We start from the raw sequence: 16,439 nt of genomic DNA, 5'->3' as shown, positions 1-16,439 counted from the left end.
AAGCTTTTTTACAGTGAGTTATTGGCAGACCTGATGTGTGTTTATCTGTTTGCGTAAAACAGAATTTGTTATAATACATTCACATATGTTATAATTTACCTAATTTGTCCTTTACCAGTCATTCAGAAGTTATTTATTTATTTATTTCTAAACATTTTTGGTTAAAAAAAATTCACCTTTAAAAAGAAAAGAGGTTTAAGGCAGGACCATGACTGAGAAAACATTTTGTTTATGCTGGTCATTCTTGTCTCTTGTCCCTCTAATATTAAGCAGCAGAATCATATCAACAGAGTAATTTACTCAGTTCATAAGAAAAGAGACAAAAAAAGTCAAATATTCTCCCTTGTATCTCAATATATTTACGAAAATAGAATAAAAATTGTTTTGGGTGTATTGGGAAAATATGTAACATCCCTCAAATATAAAAAAAGCATAACAGCATATCATAATAGTGATTATGTGGTCTTCTAAATTTCTTTTATTTGTAGTATTTGATAGATTAAAATGGGAACAAAACATATTTGTGGCATAGTATATGTCAAAGAATATGGGGTTAAAAATTATTAAATCAGTGATTCTTGAGAATAGGGACAAAATGGGTTTAAATTTTTCCATATTTTTTTTATTATTTCTCAACCTTATGTATGCAAATATGACAAATAATGTTTTGGAAATGTAAAGATGCTAAGGTGCAGGCTCCCAGTTGCAACATTTTTTTTTTAAATTAAATTTTTAATCGACCTGACCCAGAACTTTGTCATCACCATCTAACAAAAATAAATATAAAATGATTTTTAAAATACCCTATTAGTGATATTTTTACTCATTTTACAGACGCATGCTTCTCAAGAAACAAAAAAAATATTATTTAAAACACAAAACAACAAAAAGTCCATCTGATGGAGTTGACACAGAACTGAAGGTGGTGACAAACTAGTGAATAAAATGAAAAACATGATGCATGTGAAGTAATGCAATTTATGTAAAATACATTAAAATGTATTAATTGCAGATTTAAGTGAGATTTGACAACAATTTCACTGAAAGTCAGGAAAAACTCTGATGGAGTTGACATTTAACGGAGTTATCTCAATTTATATGATGTTATTCTGAAGGAGGCCATATTGTAGCTCATCAGGTCCATGAAATCTTTGCAATATACCAAAATTAAGCTTTTATTTCACAAAATTTCATCAGTTTTGTAAATTGTCAGTTATGGTGTTGACGCATCATGGTTGTGACAAGCAACTTAGGAATAAAACAGAAAAAAAACCTAAAGAATAACATAAGCTAACCAGAGCTAACTAGCCCTCTTAGCAAAAGAAGAGAAAGGAAGTGGTCATGGGGTCCTCAGAAGTTCTGGTGCCCCCCAATAATGCCTGATTTTTTTTACATTCTTTTCATGTCTGACGGTGTTGACAAAAACTAGGGACAAATTTCAATGGCGTTGGAAAATATATAAAAATTATTTTTAATTCAATTTATTGATACTTTTATAATTATTTATATGACTACTTATACTTAATTGTCTTACTATATAATTTTAGTATTTCTTTAATTGTTTTAAACTATTATAATATATTGAGTTCTACTCCGGGATAAGGGATTTTTACAGGCATCATCCACCGACTACAATGTTAGTTCAGTCAGATATTTGAAAAAATTATATTTTGTGTATATTTTATTCAAATTTTGTGCTTTATCCATAGGACCCGTTTTGTCCTTATTCTCAAGAATCACTGAAATACTGTGAACACTGTAATCAAAGTTTAAAATTCAAATTAAACCCCTAAAGAAATAAAAAAGAAAAAAAAACATAAAAAAGGATTTATGGTGTAATGTCAACACTGATGAAAACAAGGGAAACAAAAACGGTGAGAAAAATAGCATCGGTCTTGCTTTTTAGAATATATTTAGCACGATAAGTAGTTAAATGCTTGATCAACAATCTCAATCGTCTGATTTCTGAGGATTCGCCTGTTGCTAGCTGCGCCTTTGGAGAATGTTTTCTTTTAAACTCAGAGGTGGCGTGGAAGAAACATCTACAGCGGCCACGAGCCGAGCCTGCTGTCTCCCCATCTTCTTACTCACATTTACCATCTGAAGTGGAGGTTTGGTGCATCAGAAATAATCACAGACGGCTTGAGTTACTAATCTGCGTCGAAAAGCGTGGGAAAAGCACATCGCTGCCATCTTGGTGAGGAAGAGAGCGGTTAGCATCCAGGCAGAGGGAAGTTGCTGGAACAGAAATTAATCTGAAACAAACATGGACCTCGATCTCTTGTGTGCCAAGAAACACTGTGGACCAAATAGAAGAGGTGAGAAAGTATTTTTCACAAAATTTATAGACTGTAAAACTTGCCAACATGAATTCAAAAAACGTTTATAATAGCGTTTATAAATAAATAAAATGATAATTTAAAACAATCATTGAAAAGAGTTGGCTAGCTAGCATCCAGCTAAGCTAGCTATCTAAGAAAATGCGACTTTTATAAACCGAACTTGAGAAGCTTAATTTAATATAAGTTAAATAGTGAAGTAAATATTTGAATAGGGACAATATTTAATTTTACACTTTTAATAAATAGAGGTAAATTTCGGTGTTAATGACTTTAGAGTGACAGACCCACGTTGAAAATAAAGTCTAACATAATAGCTTGAGCGTTTCCTTGGAAACTGTTTGTATTCAAATGTTATGGCGTAAAAAAAGACTATAATTTATGCATTTTGACATAGTTTCATTATGGTAGACAAATAATTGTTCTGAAATTGTATTCATGATGTAGCTACATTTTATACATTCACAAAAAGTGGGAAAAATTATGTTCAAATTCAAAAATACTTTATTAATCACAAAGGCGAATTTAAATGTAGCTTATTAATTCAGATTCTTCAAAGAGTTATTGAAAATGTTCATGGCCGTTGGCAGGAAAGATATCACAACCAATATGAAGAAACCTCTGACTGAAGATATTCTTTTTTTCTCAAGAAAACTTTGAAAGTTTGAATGATATAAGATTGGAAAACCATTTGTAAATCTTTCAAAAGTCAGATCAATTTCTGTATTATTCACGCATTTATTTATTTATTTGTTGTCTTACCAGCTGCTCTGCATGCTCTGAGAAGGAAGCGGTGGTACGAGAAACATCAGCGGTATGTTGACCATGCTGTTCAGGCCACAAGAGCCGCTTCCAAAAACAAGTAAGAAGAAAAATATGATCAATAATATATGCGTTGGTTTAATTAAGTCAGAATAAATTCAAGGAACTTAGGTTTTCAACATTGAGTTTATCTGTACATTGTCCATGTACAGATTTGCTTGAAACCATATTGAAAGGAGAGTGTTTATTTAAAAAAATATTCTTGTCATTCTTAGGTGTTGCATGTTAATTTAATCTCAACATAGGCAAACTTGTCATTCAGTTGTATATTTAAAACGTACACCTTGAACGAAATGCTGTTGCAAAGCTCCAATGATAATAAAATCAAATAAATAGTAAAAAAGTCTTAATAAATAGAAACGATAATCTCACTTTTAAAAAATACACCACTGATTCTTATGTCCCATTGTTTTTTGTTTTTTTTAAATCTTAGAATAAGCCAAACTCAATTCAGTCCAATTCAAAAACACTTATTGCTTACGAAGCAAAATTAAATGGAGTTTGTAAAAGCACACCCCAGAAACTCTACATAGATAAATGTATGAACAGGTAAGATGTATGATTTCTTTTTGTTGTTGTTACTGTTGCTGTTGTTTTTTTTGTTGTTGTTGTTGTGATGAATACGGTAATTGGAACCTGACAACATGACTTGGACTGTAACATTTTTTGCAGGGAAATGACTGAAGTGAACAACATGATAAAGGGCATCAAACTGGAAGATGACATGTCCAAGGTGTCAGGCAATCTCTACAAGTCTGAAAACCAGGAGGTGGAGCAGGTCGAATTTGTTGAGGTAGTTTAGGATAACTTGTAGTTTTTTGGAAATTCGAGTAGTTAGAAGGGATTTTTCCAGATCGTGGCATCTCTTGGGATGTGTGTTTATTTATGCTGAAGAGTGTTTTGTGAGTTACTCTGTGAAAAAAAAATTACAGTACAGTTTAAAAGTCCCTGATTTCTTTATATCTGGTTTATTGTTTGTGACGTTTGTGTCAGAGTCATGTTCTGTCATGTTCTCTAGATGAGATTAAAAGTTTTCTTTTGGATTTCAGCTGCTTTTTCACTCCATTCAGTCATGTACCTGCACTATACGCAGTGCAACAACTTGGACTAAGCATAAGTAAAAAGCAGGAAAAGTCAAAAACACTATTGATTCGCTTCAGACAGTAGATTTCCTGAGGTCCTTGGATGAAAATGTGCATTTTCCCTCATCAGGATGAGCTGCTGGCGGAGCTGGAGAGACTTAAAAAAACTCTGGATGAGAGCCTCTTGGAGGCCAGGAGAAAAGAGGACAAAGTCTATCCTTCTCCAGTGTTGTCCTCGGCTTCACCTTCTCATCCTGGTACAAAAAAATATGAAAGTTCCCTTGTGATACAACTTGAACTCTCACGTTGTTGCTATTTTGTTTTACCAAAGGCGCTATGGAAGAAGATGAGGTAGAAAGCGAGGTTGAGGATGGGGTTCAAGGGGCTGAAGACAAGGATGAGGATGACGATGACGATGAAGAGGACTTGGAGTACCTTCGCCGTTGGGCGAGTGAATCCTTGTAATCCCAACATCAGGCTCAAGTCGCCGGCTGTTAAAACTAGGAGGAAAGCACAGGACAGAATAAACAAACATCTGTTCATGCTGTTCTTCATGAGCCTTTTATCTTTCCCCTGAATGTTTGACCAATTCTGGCCTCTTAGGTGAAGTGATTTCAAATCCTTGATCTGATGTTTTTAGATGTATTTTAGCTTTTTAATGCGCCATAATCCCGGCAACTACTCGTAAATCCTGCGCTGATGGAACTGGATGCATTAGTTGCTGCATTGTAAACTTGTAAAGTTGATTCTCATGTTCAGTGTTGATGCTCATCCGTTTTTGTCGGCTTTCTTACTCAAGAGTCGTTGTTTCAGGTATTTTGTCAAGAAATAAAAGCCATGACTTGACGGCCATTAGAGTTTATTGCATAAGGACACATTTCCAAATGAGGAAAATCAAATCTTTCATGAATATGTTTGCATATGGACTGGTGACCTGTCCAGGGTGTAACCTACCTCTCAAACACTGACCGCTGGAGATTAGCACCAGCGAGAAAGGATAAATATGTTTAATCTGAAAATGATGTAAATGACAGTTGGACTTAGTTTTCTATTGATTATTGTAATGATATTGTAATTTAATTAAATTGCCTAAATTAGCCAATTTAATTAAAATTTAGATTAAAAATAGAATTTTACACTATGTAATTTGTGGAAATATTCAATAACAAAAAAAAATCTGCAAGTACTTTCTTTCTGCTAATACTGCTTCTGTCTATATTTTTATTAGTAGTACCAACAAAAAGAAAGAGGTAATACAATAATAAAGCACACTTATGTGGATTATGGTTTAAATTCAGTCGGATTTTAATGCTTGTTTTCAGTTGAGGTCAAGTAAAACACTGAATTTACTACATTGAAATAATTACAGTCTAAGAGAGATCATGTGATGACTTGTGTAGCTGACGGTGATATAAAATCACAACATTCATCATTCAAAATGGAGTCATAGGAAGTTTAAGGGATTTTTTTTTTATTTACACAGTGAGCTCCCCCCCCCCCTCCCAGAAAACTTTTAATAGGGATGGCCAGATGAGGCCAGCAAAGATTTTGATTAAAGAAGATGACCATAAGGTTTGTATGAACTGAATATGATTTACTTAAGGTTCGTTAGAGAGACATCACTGTATTCACAGCTTTCCTGCATTCCTGGAAACACGGTGGTGTTTTTGTGTTCACTTCCTAAACGAGATCTGCCCTTTAAATCCAGGATCTCTAACATTTCCTTAAGCGACTGCGCAGGATTAGTCGTCCCTCACTCAGACTGAGGCACTCAGGGAGGTCGGCATGAATGCGAGCTGCGACTCTGCCTTCCTGTAGACCAGGCAGCATGTGAACGTCATGCGTGTGGACATGTATGCACTTTTTAACAGCTGACTGAAGCCCAATGGGGTCTGGAGCGAGTCAGAGACAAGATTCAGGTGAGCAAATGTATATGTACATATTACGTAGACTGGAGATGCATTAAAAAGCAAAAGGGACAAATTAAGAGAATAATTGTTTAATAGCCATTTGTGTTTATTGGCGTTAAAGGTTTGTTTTAGCATCAGAATTAATGGTAAACTTTAGCGTAGATGTCCCACAACGTTGCAGAAGATATTTTTATTACAAAAGCACAACTTTAAAGTATCAAGAAATTGGCGGCTACTGTTGATCTAAACCTAGGAGTTGGTTAAAATTCAAAATGACTATTGATGGAGATGGAGCTTACGGCATTGGTTTTTGTACGAAAACAAGTTTGTGGTGAATATTTCAGCTTCAAATCTACACAAAGTTTATATCATGCAGGCTGCGTTGGGACTCTTTCTTGTAATTGATGAACAAGTGTCCACCAGGTACTTCTCGTATAATGAAAGCCGAACAGTCTGGACGCCATCTGGAATCTAGAACAATCCAATTTAGCCGGGGCTGCCGAACCCTGACCACAGGTCTCAGCGTAAACACGCACCGATGGAGACGCGTACGTCAGCGGGGACAGTTTAGATCACCTCTAGCTGCACTTTGGGCTCAGGCTATTGACGGTCAACAGTCTGGTTTTATAGCAAGTACCAGGACATAACAGAGGAGGCGTAAGCATCTGGTGAAGAGAGAAACCATTAATCAGGTTTAAATGAGTCCCAAACAGCAGCGACCCCGGTCAGAATAATGTCAACTGTAAATTCAGAATCTGCTTAAAAGCAAAACATAAAAACTTTTTTATATAATAATTGTGCGTTGATAGTAAAATAACAACAAAGACGTTCATACAGCTAAGGAGAATAAAAAAAACTGATTTATCTTTCATTTTAAGTTGATCTAAATAAGTAAAAACTAAACATGCCTTGACTTAATTGGTCAGTGCAAAAGATCACTGGTTTCAAAACATTTTTAGCTGCTTTTTATAAACTTCCAGACAGAAAATACATTCATCACCACGTCAGTTTAGATCTTTAAATTATTAATTTAACCTTTTAATCAATTTTCAACTTTCTTGCTGTTGATTTGAGGTAAATTTCAAGGATTCAAAGGCCATAGTTCACCTTATGCAATACACTGATTCCATTTGTAATAAGACGGACTCCCAGCATGATGCAGCCACCACCGTGCTGTACTTTTGATAACGTACGTCTCTTTTTTATTAGTGCCTGCTGGTCTCTGGATAAACTGTCAGGGAAAAGTTTTACGCAGCCAGTTGATTTTAGTTTTTATTATTGTTTATTAGAAAATAATCACAGCCTACTAAAAAGAAAAGTAGCACCAGTCAACATTGTCTCTAGATTGCTGAGGTTAATTGGTTATTTAATCTGACAGTTTTTATACCAGTCATTTAATTCAAACATTGATATTTATTTATGTTCCACTGATGGGATGGGATTTTCTGAAAATAATATGCTGTAAAATATTTTTCTCCCTTTAAAGTGTCTGCAGGTTTGTTTTTTAATTCACTCTTGAGATTCTTTTTTCATTTTTACCTGGTGAGTCCGGTTAGGAATGTGCTGTTGACAAATCTTAACTTTGGTCCTTTTAAGTTTCAGAGAACCACGTCTCATCACAGCCCAACACTGAGACCGATTCGTCCAACACTTCCTGCCACGCGCCTGTCATCATCGTCACGGCTCCGTCACGAGAAGACATCTTTGCCGTGCCGTCCAACGTCACTATAGCTGATGCTATGAAAGAGCGGAGGCCTGGCTCTACACCTTTCGTAGTAGGGAGGAAAATCACAACTAGACAGTAATGCAACATGATGTAAGCACTACTTAAAAGATAATTGTTTGCAATGAAAGTGAATCCTCCTGGCATAGAGCAAAGATATGTGGAGAAGGAAAATAAAATAATTTTCTAAACCATAAATGCACAGTAGTGGAAATGTGAAGATAAGGGATGGACTGAGCAAGAAATTTACTTTTAAATGGGTCAGTTTCCCTTTGTGTATGTATATAGATATATACACAAGAGAGAGAAAGAGTGATGCATATATATTAGGTGATAATCTTATTACATTAAATAAACATATTTTTATAAAATACTTTGATTTTTGAAAAAGTATTAAATGACTTGATGAAGAGTAAACGAGAAAGTAATCTATCTTGCATGATTATGAGCCTTAGCACAGGAAATAAATACTGAAACCATTGTAAATAAATTTCACACAGAACGACCGTAAGGTTAAACAATAATTGTTTTCATCATTTAAGAGTTATTTAACATCAATAATAATCATTTATTATTAAGTAATAATTATTTTTTATTTTCATTTGTTAAATGAACATTAACAAAATATCTATTTGTTGGATCATGGAACTTATAACCTTTTTGTTATAAAGTAATTTAACAACTCCGAGCTGCAGCTAAAGCAATGAATTCAAAACAAAAACGTCTACAAATAGTGTGCAAATATACCACAACATATTTAACTGGGATAGAAAAATAATCACGTAGAATGTTTTTCATATGTCTACAACTGCCTCGGTTTTGTACGGTTTAAATAAATAATTTGTTTTCTTTCTGATTAGTTTCCCTGTAGATATTTATTTTTAACTCCAAAACTGACACTCATGGAAAGGATTTAAATGGCCGCAAACTCCGTGAAAGCTCTTTGTTGTCCTCCGTGTGGACACAAAACAAACTACAACGGCGCCATGCTTGTTGGAAGTCCTACCTGACGTCTCTCTTCTCATCTGAGCTGCAAAACCTTTTAAAAACTCAGAGAATGGACGCCGTCGGCGAGGATGAACCGGACTCGATAAAGCTGAAGTCCATTAAAGACAAGAAAACCTTCACAGTGCCCCAGAATGACAGGGTGAGTGGATGAATGCTGGAAACAATGCCGAACCTCGTTCTCGACTTGGCTAATTTTAGTGAAACTATATATGTTTGACGGAATGGATCGTACAAGATATAATTTACAGTGTTTTATACATCTACGTAGGATGTGGTAATTATCGGCATATGCTGCAGTGTGTTAAAACAGCAACATAGGGAGGAAAAAAGAAAAACATACTTGGGAAAAGTCCAGTCCTTCAGAGCTACCCAGTATTTTCTAAGTACGTTTTTCAACATTTATTTTTAATTCCTTTAGTTTGGAAGCTGCCGAAGTGTCAGGGAGTTTGAGAAACTCAACCGAATAGGAGAAGGAACATACGGCATTGTGTGTGAGTTTGACCGACACATTAGATCGACTCAGATCGACTATATCCGACTCGTCGACGAACTGAACGGTTTCTCCTCTTCCTTCAGACCGAGCCCGTGACACCAAGTCGGATGAGATAGTAGCTTTGAAGAAGGTCCGCATGGACAACGAGAAGGATGGTGAGGACATTTTACTGCTACAAATGTAATTCAGGACATATCTGCAACTATTCAAGGGGTGTAATGAATGAAAAGTTCACCCTCGATCATTATAAGTTGTACAAATACTACGAAGTTCTTAAAGTATTTAATTTTTTCTGTCAGGCATTCCCATCAGCAGCCTGAGAGAGATAACACTGCTGCTGAGGTTGAGACATCCAAACATCGTGGAGCTGAAAGAGGTGGTGGTGGGCAGCCATCTGGAGAGGTACTAACCCACTAAAACTTGTTTTTATACAGAGCCAACAGCGATCTACTTAAAATACTCCTTTGTATAAATAAATTATTTAAATTGAATGGCTTCATACAGTGGTTGAATTAGCCAGATGCTGTTTTGTATGCAAGACAAGTAGGTTCTAAAATCATTCAGACCTAATGTGTGTGAAAATATAAGACTGACTTGACAAATTAAACAAGAAAGGAAAAAGTATGTGCAGAAAAACTAAGTACAAGTTTGTCTTTCTTCCAGTTTGTTTCTGGTGATGAGTTACTGTGAACAGGACCTGGCCAGTCTGCTGGAAAACATGCAGACACCATTCTCTGAAGCTCAAGTAAAATTCTGTTACTTCTTATTGTTTTTTTCTTTATTTTAATTATTTCAATAATCACACATTTACTTCACTGCTTTGTTATTAAGCATTCGTTTCAAACATGTTTAACATTTTTGAAAAACTGGGTACGAGTACGTACTGCAAAGTTTCGGTGTTTCTCTTTCTGGTTCACCATACAGTTTCACACCTCTAGAGATCTCGGTTTACCTTTACACTTAAATGTTTATATTAAAACCGAGCGTTTTTGTGTCTATACTAACCTGTTGTATTTTATCTGATATTAATCTGATAGGAAATTAATATTTTTTTGTTGTTTTCAGTGGTTTATATATCATTAAGTCCAAACCAGGCTGGGTAGACCAGGGGGAGTGGTGGATGGCTCTCTTGATTGGGGAGATTACTCCATTTAGATTAGGATTTAACTGCTGGGGGTTGTAATCTGCTCCATGACTACCACCACTATAGCCGCTCATGCATGTGGTCCTTTGTTGTTGTGAAATGTTTAATGCGGTTTCCTTTAGCGCCTGAGACGCTGACGCTCATGGAGGGCATCTGGAAAATGACAGATGGCTGTTAAAAGTTAAATATGTTCATGAAATCTTTCAGTCTTTTGAAGACGATCAAAAAATATCCAAAAATGAAACTACTTAAAAGAGAAGAATAAAGTCAACATGTGCATTTCCCATCTGTTGTTTGAAGATATTTCCTCTCTCCTCCAGGTGAAGTGCATTGTCCTTCAGCTGCTCAGAGGCTTGGAGTATCTCCATCACAGCTTCATTATACACAGGTGAGTCGTCCAGAGGATTCACACAACCTGAAGCTTTCCAAAATGTGTCTGTTTGAGCAACTCAAATTAGTTCACAATTGAGAGGTGGAAGGAAATTAATATATGTTCAGTTTTTTTTTTTTTCCTAAATAAGAAGACATTTCTATTTGGTTTCCTTTACTCTGATCAGAGAAGCAGCTAACAATGGAGGAGCTGCAGAGATCCACAGGATAACTTTTAGTGGTTCGTTCCTTGATTCTGACCTTTTTATGGACGGGGTGGCAAGAAAAAAAACGTAAGGCTAGAATAAATCCTCCTCTGCTGTCTGCTAAAACCCGGTTTGGGTTGCAAAACTCAATTTTCTGGCTTGCACGCAAAATGGTAATGCTGCAGATCACCCTGAATACAACACACCCATGTTGAAGTATGGTGATGGCAGCGTAATGATGACTGTTTCTCTAATGGTGCGTTCACACCAAACGCGTCAAGCCACCTAGCACGCCAAGTTTATGGTTAAGACTATCTTTTAAAGGGTCCATATGCTTATTTTTCTATTATACATTTTTAAATTATCAACATACAAGCATAAACAAAATATCTGTCTGAGGATATAAATGTTTCAGAGCCAGTGAGCTGCTAACGTTTTGTTGAGGTAGCTTAAGCTGTGAACTCTGACCCCGACATGTAGCAGGCGATGAGTTCAGCCTGAGTCGCACTAATGATCTAACGAGGTTCAAATAGATCCACCCACGTAATGCCGAAAACTTTCGCTTTCAGCTCAACATAGCAGGCTAAGCCGCTAATCTCTAAGAGCGAAGACGTGAAGCTGTGTGCAAACAGTGAGCTTTAAAAAAATAAAAATAAAAACGTAAGGACCGAAGATGTGCCGCAGCAAACGGAGCTGAGAGCAGCGGCCTCATTAATCTGCTCTTATCTCGTTATCAGGGACCTGAAGGTGTCTAATCTGCTGATGACCGACAAAGGCTGCGTTAAGATCGGTGAGTCCATGCGGTAACATTACCACCAACACCGCTGCAGCAGCTTCTCTGGCTAATCCCTGCCTCCCTTATTGCAGGATTGACCTAAATTAAAGTTCAGAGTTGATGAATATCATCTCCAGTGCGAAATTATGTTACTTCAAGAACGTATAAATTTATTTCGCGGCTTGTGACGCCATATTTTTTGATCAGTTTTAGTGTTTGCTTGTTTCCTCTTTCTGCATATTTAATGAGCTTCTAGGATTTTTTTTGTTCCCTGTTGGCAAGTTTAGAAATAAACTTTCTGCAGCTCTGGTTGTTCATCCGTCCTTCTCTTTTTCTCTTCGGCTCAGCTGACTTTGGATTGGCCAGGATGTACGGGATCCCCCAGCCGCCAATGACCCCCAGAGTGGTCACACTGTGGTGAGTGTTTCCAGACGCTGCAACACGTCCATCAATGAATCCAGAACATCTGCAGAAATGGCAACAAGTTGCCCTCTTACTTCCAGACGTTTCACTTGAGGCTAGCTAATGGTGACCTCACACCAAAATGCGTTGCGCATCTGACGCTTCAAGTTCGATGCGTTTGCACTTTGAATGCAGACGGCTGACATTTTGCTCCACACCTAGCATTTTTGCGCATCTGGTTTACATTCAAAGTCTATGTGGAGGCGCATCAGCTAGACGCTCGAAACGCACCGCAGTGGCCTTCGTCGCGCCTCCACATAGACTCTGAATGGAAACCAGATGCGCCTCACGCTCAAAACGCTTTAGGTGTGAACGCACCATAAAACTCATGGAGTTGTCTTATATGTTGTCCTCATATTAAGTAATGATGGAAACAAATCTGTATGAGCAAAGTTATTTTTTTTTGTCCAGAACTCTCAGAAATGACTCTCAAATCCTGAATTTGACGAAGACAAAACGAAGATTTAAAGAACATCAGATTAACTGGTGACCGGTCGGGGTTGGAGATAAAAGGAGCATCCAGGCTTAGGCCCAAACTTACTGCGGGTACCTTGGCTGTTACATAACTGGCATTTGGATAAATGTTTGATTCCCAGGATTTGTTGTTTTTATTTAGCAGCAGCTCTAATACTTTGCGTGGAAAGCGTCGCTCTTGTTCTGGCAGTAAATTCTGTCCAAAACAACCTGCTTCTTCCTCTCATTCACATGAGGGCTAAATCTGTAACATGGCTGCACGTTTGTTTGGACGCTAAGCCACCCGTCTGATCGCGGAACAGGATTTATTTAGACGGCTGTGATTGCCAGGAGCTTCCTGCGAGTTTTTCCAGAAATAATAAAGGTTGTCCATGTTGTTTCGCATCGGATGCGCAAACTTCAGTTTATTTTACTGCTATTTAATTTGACTGAAATCAACACAAAGATTTTCTTTCTTTGTAAAGCAAGAAGAAAACAATACGTTTTTTTTAACAAAAATCTGAAAAGTGTGGTGTGCAATTGTGTTCAACCTCTCCTGACTCAATCATTTACCACATTTTGCTCCAATTATGCAAATCTTTTAGAGCATCTTTTAACATCGAGAAACAGACATTTTCAGCCATTTTACTTTGGAAAGCAGCTTAAGCTGGACTTTGACTAGGCCATGTTGACATATGGCTATTCTTTGATCTAAACTGTTCCATTGTAGCTCTGGCTGGATGTTTAGGCTTGTTGTTGTGCTGTAGTGCAACCTCTGCATTTTTAAACGGGTGTTCTCTCTGCATTCACCTCCATCAACTCTGACCGGCTTCCCTGTCCCTCCTGAAGAGAATCGTAGTGATTTCACTTCCCATGGTGTTTTCAGGCGAATGTGAAGTGTTAAGTTTATTTATTGTTTTCCATGTTGATCAAAAAGGGTTTGTGGAGAGCTGCGTGTTAAACAGATTCTTTCACATGAGAAGCAGCTCCTCCAGAGGAACTACGAGCCTTTTTGTCATATCATCCTCTTCACATTCTCACACGAGGGATTGAACATATTTTTGAACTTTCAGGTATATCTTACCTATCGTTTTCCTTCCACTCAACTTCCCATTAATATGCAAGAAGAGCCAGCTTCTTGAGTCAAGAGCCAGCTTCTTGAGTAACTCAGCCTCCTTGCTGAAGATGATGTCCAAAAGTGACGGCGGTGAATAATCAGGTCTCCTTCTGTTTGATCCCTGTTGATCTGTGTGCGATGCGCCGTGGAAATTCCCCCCCGTGTTGCTGTGCTTGCGCTGCCTCAGTGGAAACTCTTCCCCGTTAATCCTCTGCAGTAATCCAGCTTCATTATCTCATTGAGGTCTGCAGTCCAACCGTGTCCTCTCCTTCACGCAGGTACCGCGCTCCGGAGCTCCTCCTGGGGACGAAGACTCAAACTACAGCTCTGGACATGTGGTGAGAAATCCCAGCGGGTCTCATCGAGTTTGCAAGTTTGGTTTTCTAAGGAGCAGAAAAGGTGTTCTCATGCTGTGCTGAGGTTTTTATGTGCCACGTCGGTACTCGAGTTGTAGAGACGCCAGCTGCTCTGACGCCACTGTAAAAGATGAAGCAGGACGTGACGTTTCCTTCGCAGGGCAGTGGGCTGTATCCTGGCCGAGCTGCTGGCCCACAAACCTCTGCTGCCCGGAACCTCGGAGATCCAGCAGGTGGACCTGATAGTGCAGCTGCTGGGGACGCCCAACGAGAACATCTGGCCGGTGAGGCTCTGGTCCAGGAGGGTGAACCCTCCAGAGATGAACGGCACAGAAAAAAAAAAAAATCTGCCTCTAATAAAAGTGCAGCCGACTCATTCTGAAGCAAAAAGCCTTAAAAGAGTCTTAAATTCATGGATCTGAAATTAGGCCTTAAAATGTCTTTTTGTTTTTAAAGCTGGCCTTTCATATGTCAGTCTCAGGTTTTGCATTTTGTCTTGACAGGACTAGTTAATCTCGTAATCTGACTTTTCTGTCAGGCAAAAATACAGACGTCGCTCTCGGACGTCTTTGAGTTCTGTGACTCGATATGGTTAGATACTCGTATCATTTTAACTTCGTTGAATCCCTGTTATAAACGTGACGCATTTTTATATCCAGCTGTTCTGTCAGATTCAAAGCGCTTTCACATTACCAGCCATAATCCAACGCCACAACTCGGTATGTAACTTGGAGGGAAATGGATGTTATTACCTGCATGTTTGTAACTGTGAACGTTTTGAGTGTGGAAGTACATTTCAGGGCCATTGTAGATGGAGGGAAAAAAAAGGCACACCTCAACCAAAAAGCTCAGAAATTTTCCAGAAAACGCTTGTAAATTTCTGAAAAGATCTGAGCATTTTGAGTGCAAATGTGTATTTGTTGCTCTAAAATCTGTAGAAGTAGCTATTTCTCTCAGACTCCGTCTCTTGCAGTGTTTACTAAAGACGGCGTGTTTGTTGCAGGGTTTCTCTCAGCTGCCGCTCATCGGTCAGTACAGCCTGAGGAAGCAGCCATACAACAACCTGAAGAACAAGTTCACCTGGCTGTCTGATGCTGGACACAGACTGCTCAACTTGCTCTTCATGTACAACCCACAGCGCAGGTAGCACACATGGATTTACTATTATTATCATCATTATTATTACTACTACAACACAGTGTGGTCGAGATTTAAGTGCGGTTCTGTTTTCCTGACCCAGAGCGACCGCCAAAGATTGTCTGGAGAGCTCCTACTTCAAAGAGAAACCTCTGCGTGAGTTTATTATTCAGCAGTTAGTGAATGACCTCTGACCTCTGCTAACCCCTGCGGCCTGTCTTCTATTCCAGCCTGCGAGCCGGAGCTGATGCCGACGTTCCCGCACCATCGAAACAAGCGAGCCGTTGCTCTGGCGGAGAGCCAGCCGAAGAGGAGGAAGAGCAGCAAGGTCTGAGGAGGATGATTACTGCCCCCTGGTGGGGAGCTGCGGTGTCACACTGGAGGCGAAGTTCAGGGGGAGAAAATAAGACTGCTAACGATGCGTCGCGCAGTTTTAAAGCCAACTTTGTTGGTGTTGTCGTGATCAAAACCAAAAGAGCTGAAGTGGGCTAAATTATCAGATGTGTAACATGACAAGATAACTCTGTTTTGTTTTGCTTTCTTCATTTTTACCTGCTTCCTAAACACAAACGGGTACATTTCGCAACATTTTTCAGTGTTTAGATCCAATATTTTTAAATTCTAAATTAATTCACATTAAATCAGAACCTGGTAAAGTGTTTCATGGTAATTAAAGAAAATATTTAAAGACGTCTTTTTATTGTTGGTTTTGTTTGTATAAAGGCCTTTGTTTTTCTTCCTTCGTGCATTCTGCCTCTATAATGAACAGTAGTGCTTTGATAGGCACAGTGTAAATTTGATTAAAGTTTTACAGGTTGAAAAACCGCCGAGCTGTAATGACTGGACAAATACTAACCTGCTGGGTTGTGTCCTTTTGTGTTGCATGTTTCAGTAAAAATGTCAGTGTAAAAAAACTTTAATTAGATCTTTGTTTTACCTAAACATACCTTTTATAAATACTATATAAATTAAAAACATTTACAAAAAACTCAACCAGTCCTGAATATTTTTTTTGTGTGTGTGTAAACAATACACAAACACCA

General features: G+C 38.0%; 2 protein-coding genes across 2 annotated transcripts; both read left to right on the top strand.

Annotated features, from left to right (window-relative positions):
- The first annotated feature begins 63 nt into the window (after positions 1-63).
- On the top strand, positions 64-5,089 carry LOC106928447 (uncharacterized). Its single transcript, XM_015004722.2, has 5 exons — positions 64-2,318; positions 3,105-3,201; positions 3,834-3,954; positions 4,374-4,500; positions 4,575-5,089. Exons 1-5 carry the CDS (start codon positions 2,267-2,269, stop codon positions 4,706-4,708), a joined length of 531 nt encoding a protein of 176 aa, XP_014860208.2. The 5' UTR covers positions 64-2,266; the 3' UTR covers positions 4,709-5,089.
- Positions 5,090-8,815: 3,726 nt separating this feature from the next.
- Positions 8,816-16,389, top strand: cdk10 (cyclin dependent kinase 10). Its single transcript, XM_015004733.2, has 13 exons — positions 8,816-9,023; positions 9,303-9,375; positions 9,461-9,532; positions 9,677-9,779; positions 10,041-10,122; positions 10,842-10,909; positions 11,834-11,886; positions 12,219-12,288; positions 14,182-14,241; positions 14,420-14,543; positions 15,263-15,402; positions 15,500-15,552; positions 15,627-16,389. Exons 1-13 carry the CDS (start codon positions 8,934-8,936, stop codon positions 15,728-15,730), a joined length of 1,092 nt encoding a protein of 363 aa, XP_014860219.1. The 5' UTR covers positions 8,816-8,933; the 3' UTR covers positions 15,731-16,389.
- Positions 16,390-16,439: the final 50 nt, after the last annotated feature.

The sequence above is a fragment of the Poecilia mexicana genome, unplaced genomic scaffold (assembly GCF_051168715.1).
Source record: "Poecilia mexicana isolate PSO_F unplaced genomic scaffold, ASM5116871v1 scaffold_6, whole genome shotgun sequence".
Taxonomy (NCBI): Eukaryota; Metazoa; Chordata; class Actinopteri; order Cyprinodontiformes; family Poeciliidae; genus Poecilia; species Poecilia mexicana.
The sequence above is the reverse complement of the archived record's forward strand: the minus strand, read 5'-3'. Positions and strand labels throughout refer to the sequence as shown.

What these genes read in the sequence shown, in the direction of transcription:
- LOC106928447 (XM_015004722.2), top strand. Translation starts at nt 2,267, where the DNA reads ATGGACCTCGATCTCTTGTGTGCCAAGAAACACTGTGGACCAAATAGA. An exon ending in CTGTGGACCAAATAGAAGAG is followed by an intron (nt 2,319 to 3,104) that starts GTGAGAAAGTAT and finishes TTGTCTTACCAG; the next exon opens with CTGCTCTGCATGCTCTGAGA. An exon ending in GGCTTCACCTTCTCATCCTG is followed by an intron (nt 4,501 to 4,574) that starts GTACAAAAAAAT and finishes GTTTTACCAAAG; the next exon opens with GCGCTATGGAAGAAGATGAG.
- cdk10 (XM_015004733.2), top strand. Translation starts at nt 8,934, where the DNA reads ATGGACGCCGTCGGCGAGGATGAACCGGACTCGATAAAGCTGAAGTCC. An exon ending in ACTACAGCTCTGGACATGTG is followed by an intron (nt 14,242 to 14,419) that starts GTGAGAAATCCC and finishes TTTCCTTCGCAG; the next exon opens with GGCAGTGGGCTGTATCCTGG. An exon ending in CTTCAAAGAGAAACCTCTGC is followed by an intron (nt 15,553 to 15,626) that starts GTGAGTTTATTA and finishes CTTCTATTCCAG; the next exon opens with CCTGCGAGCCGGAGCTGATG.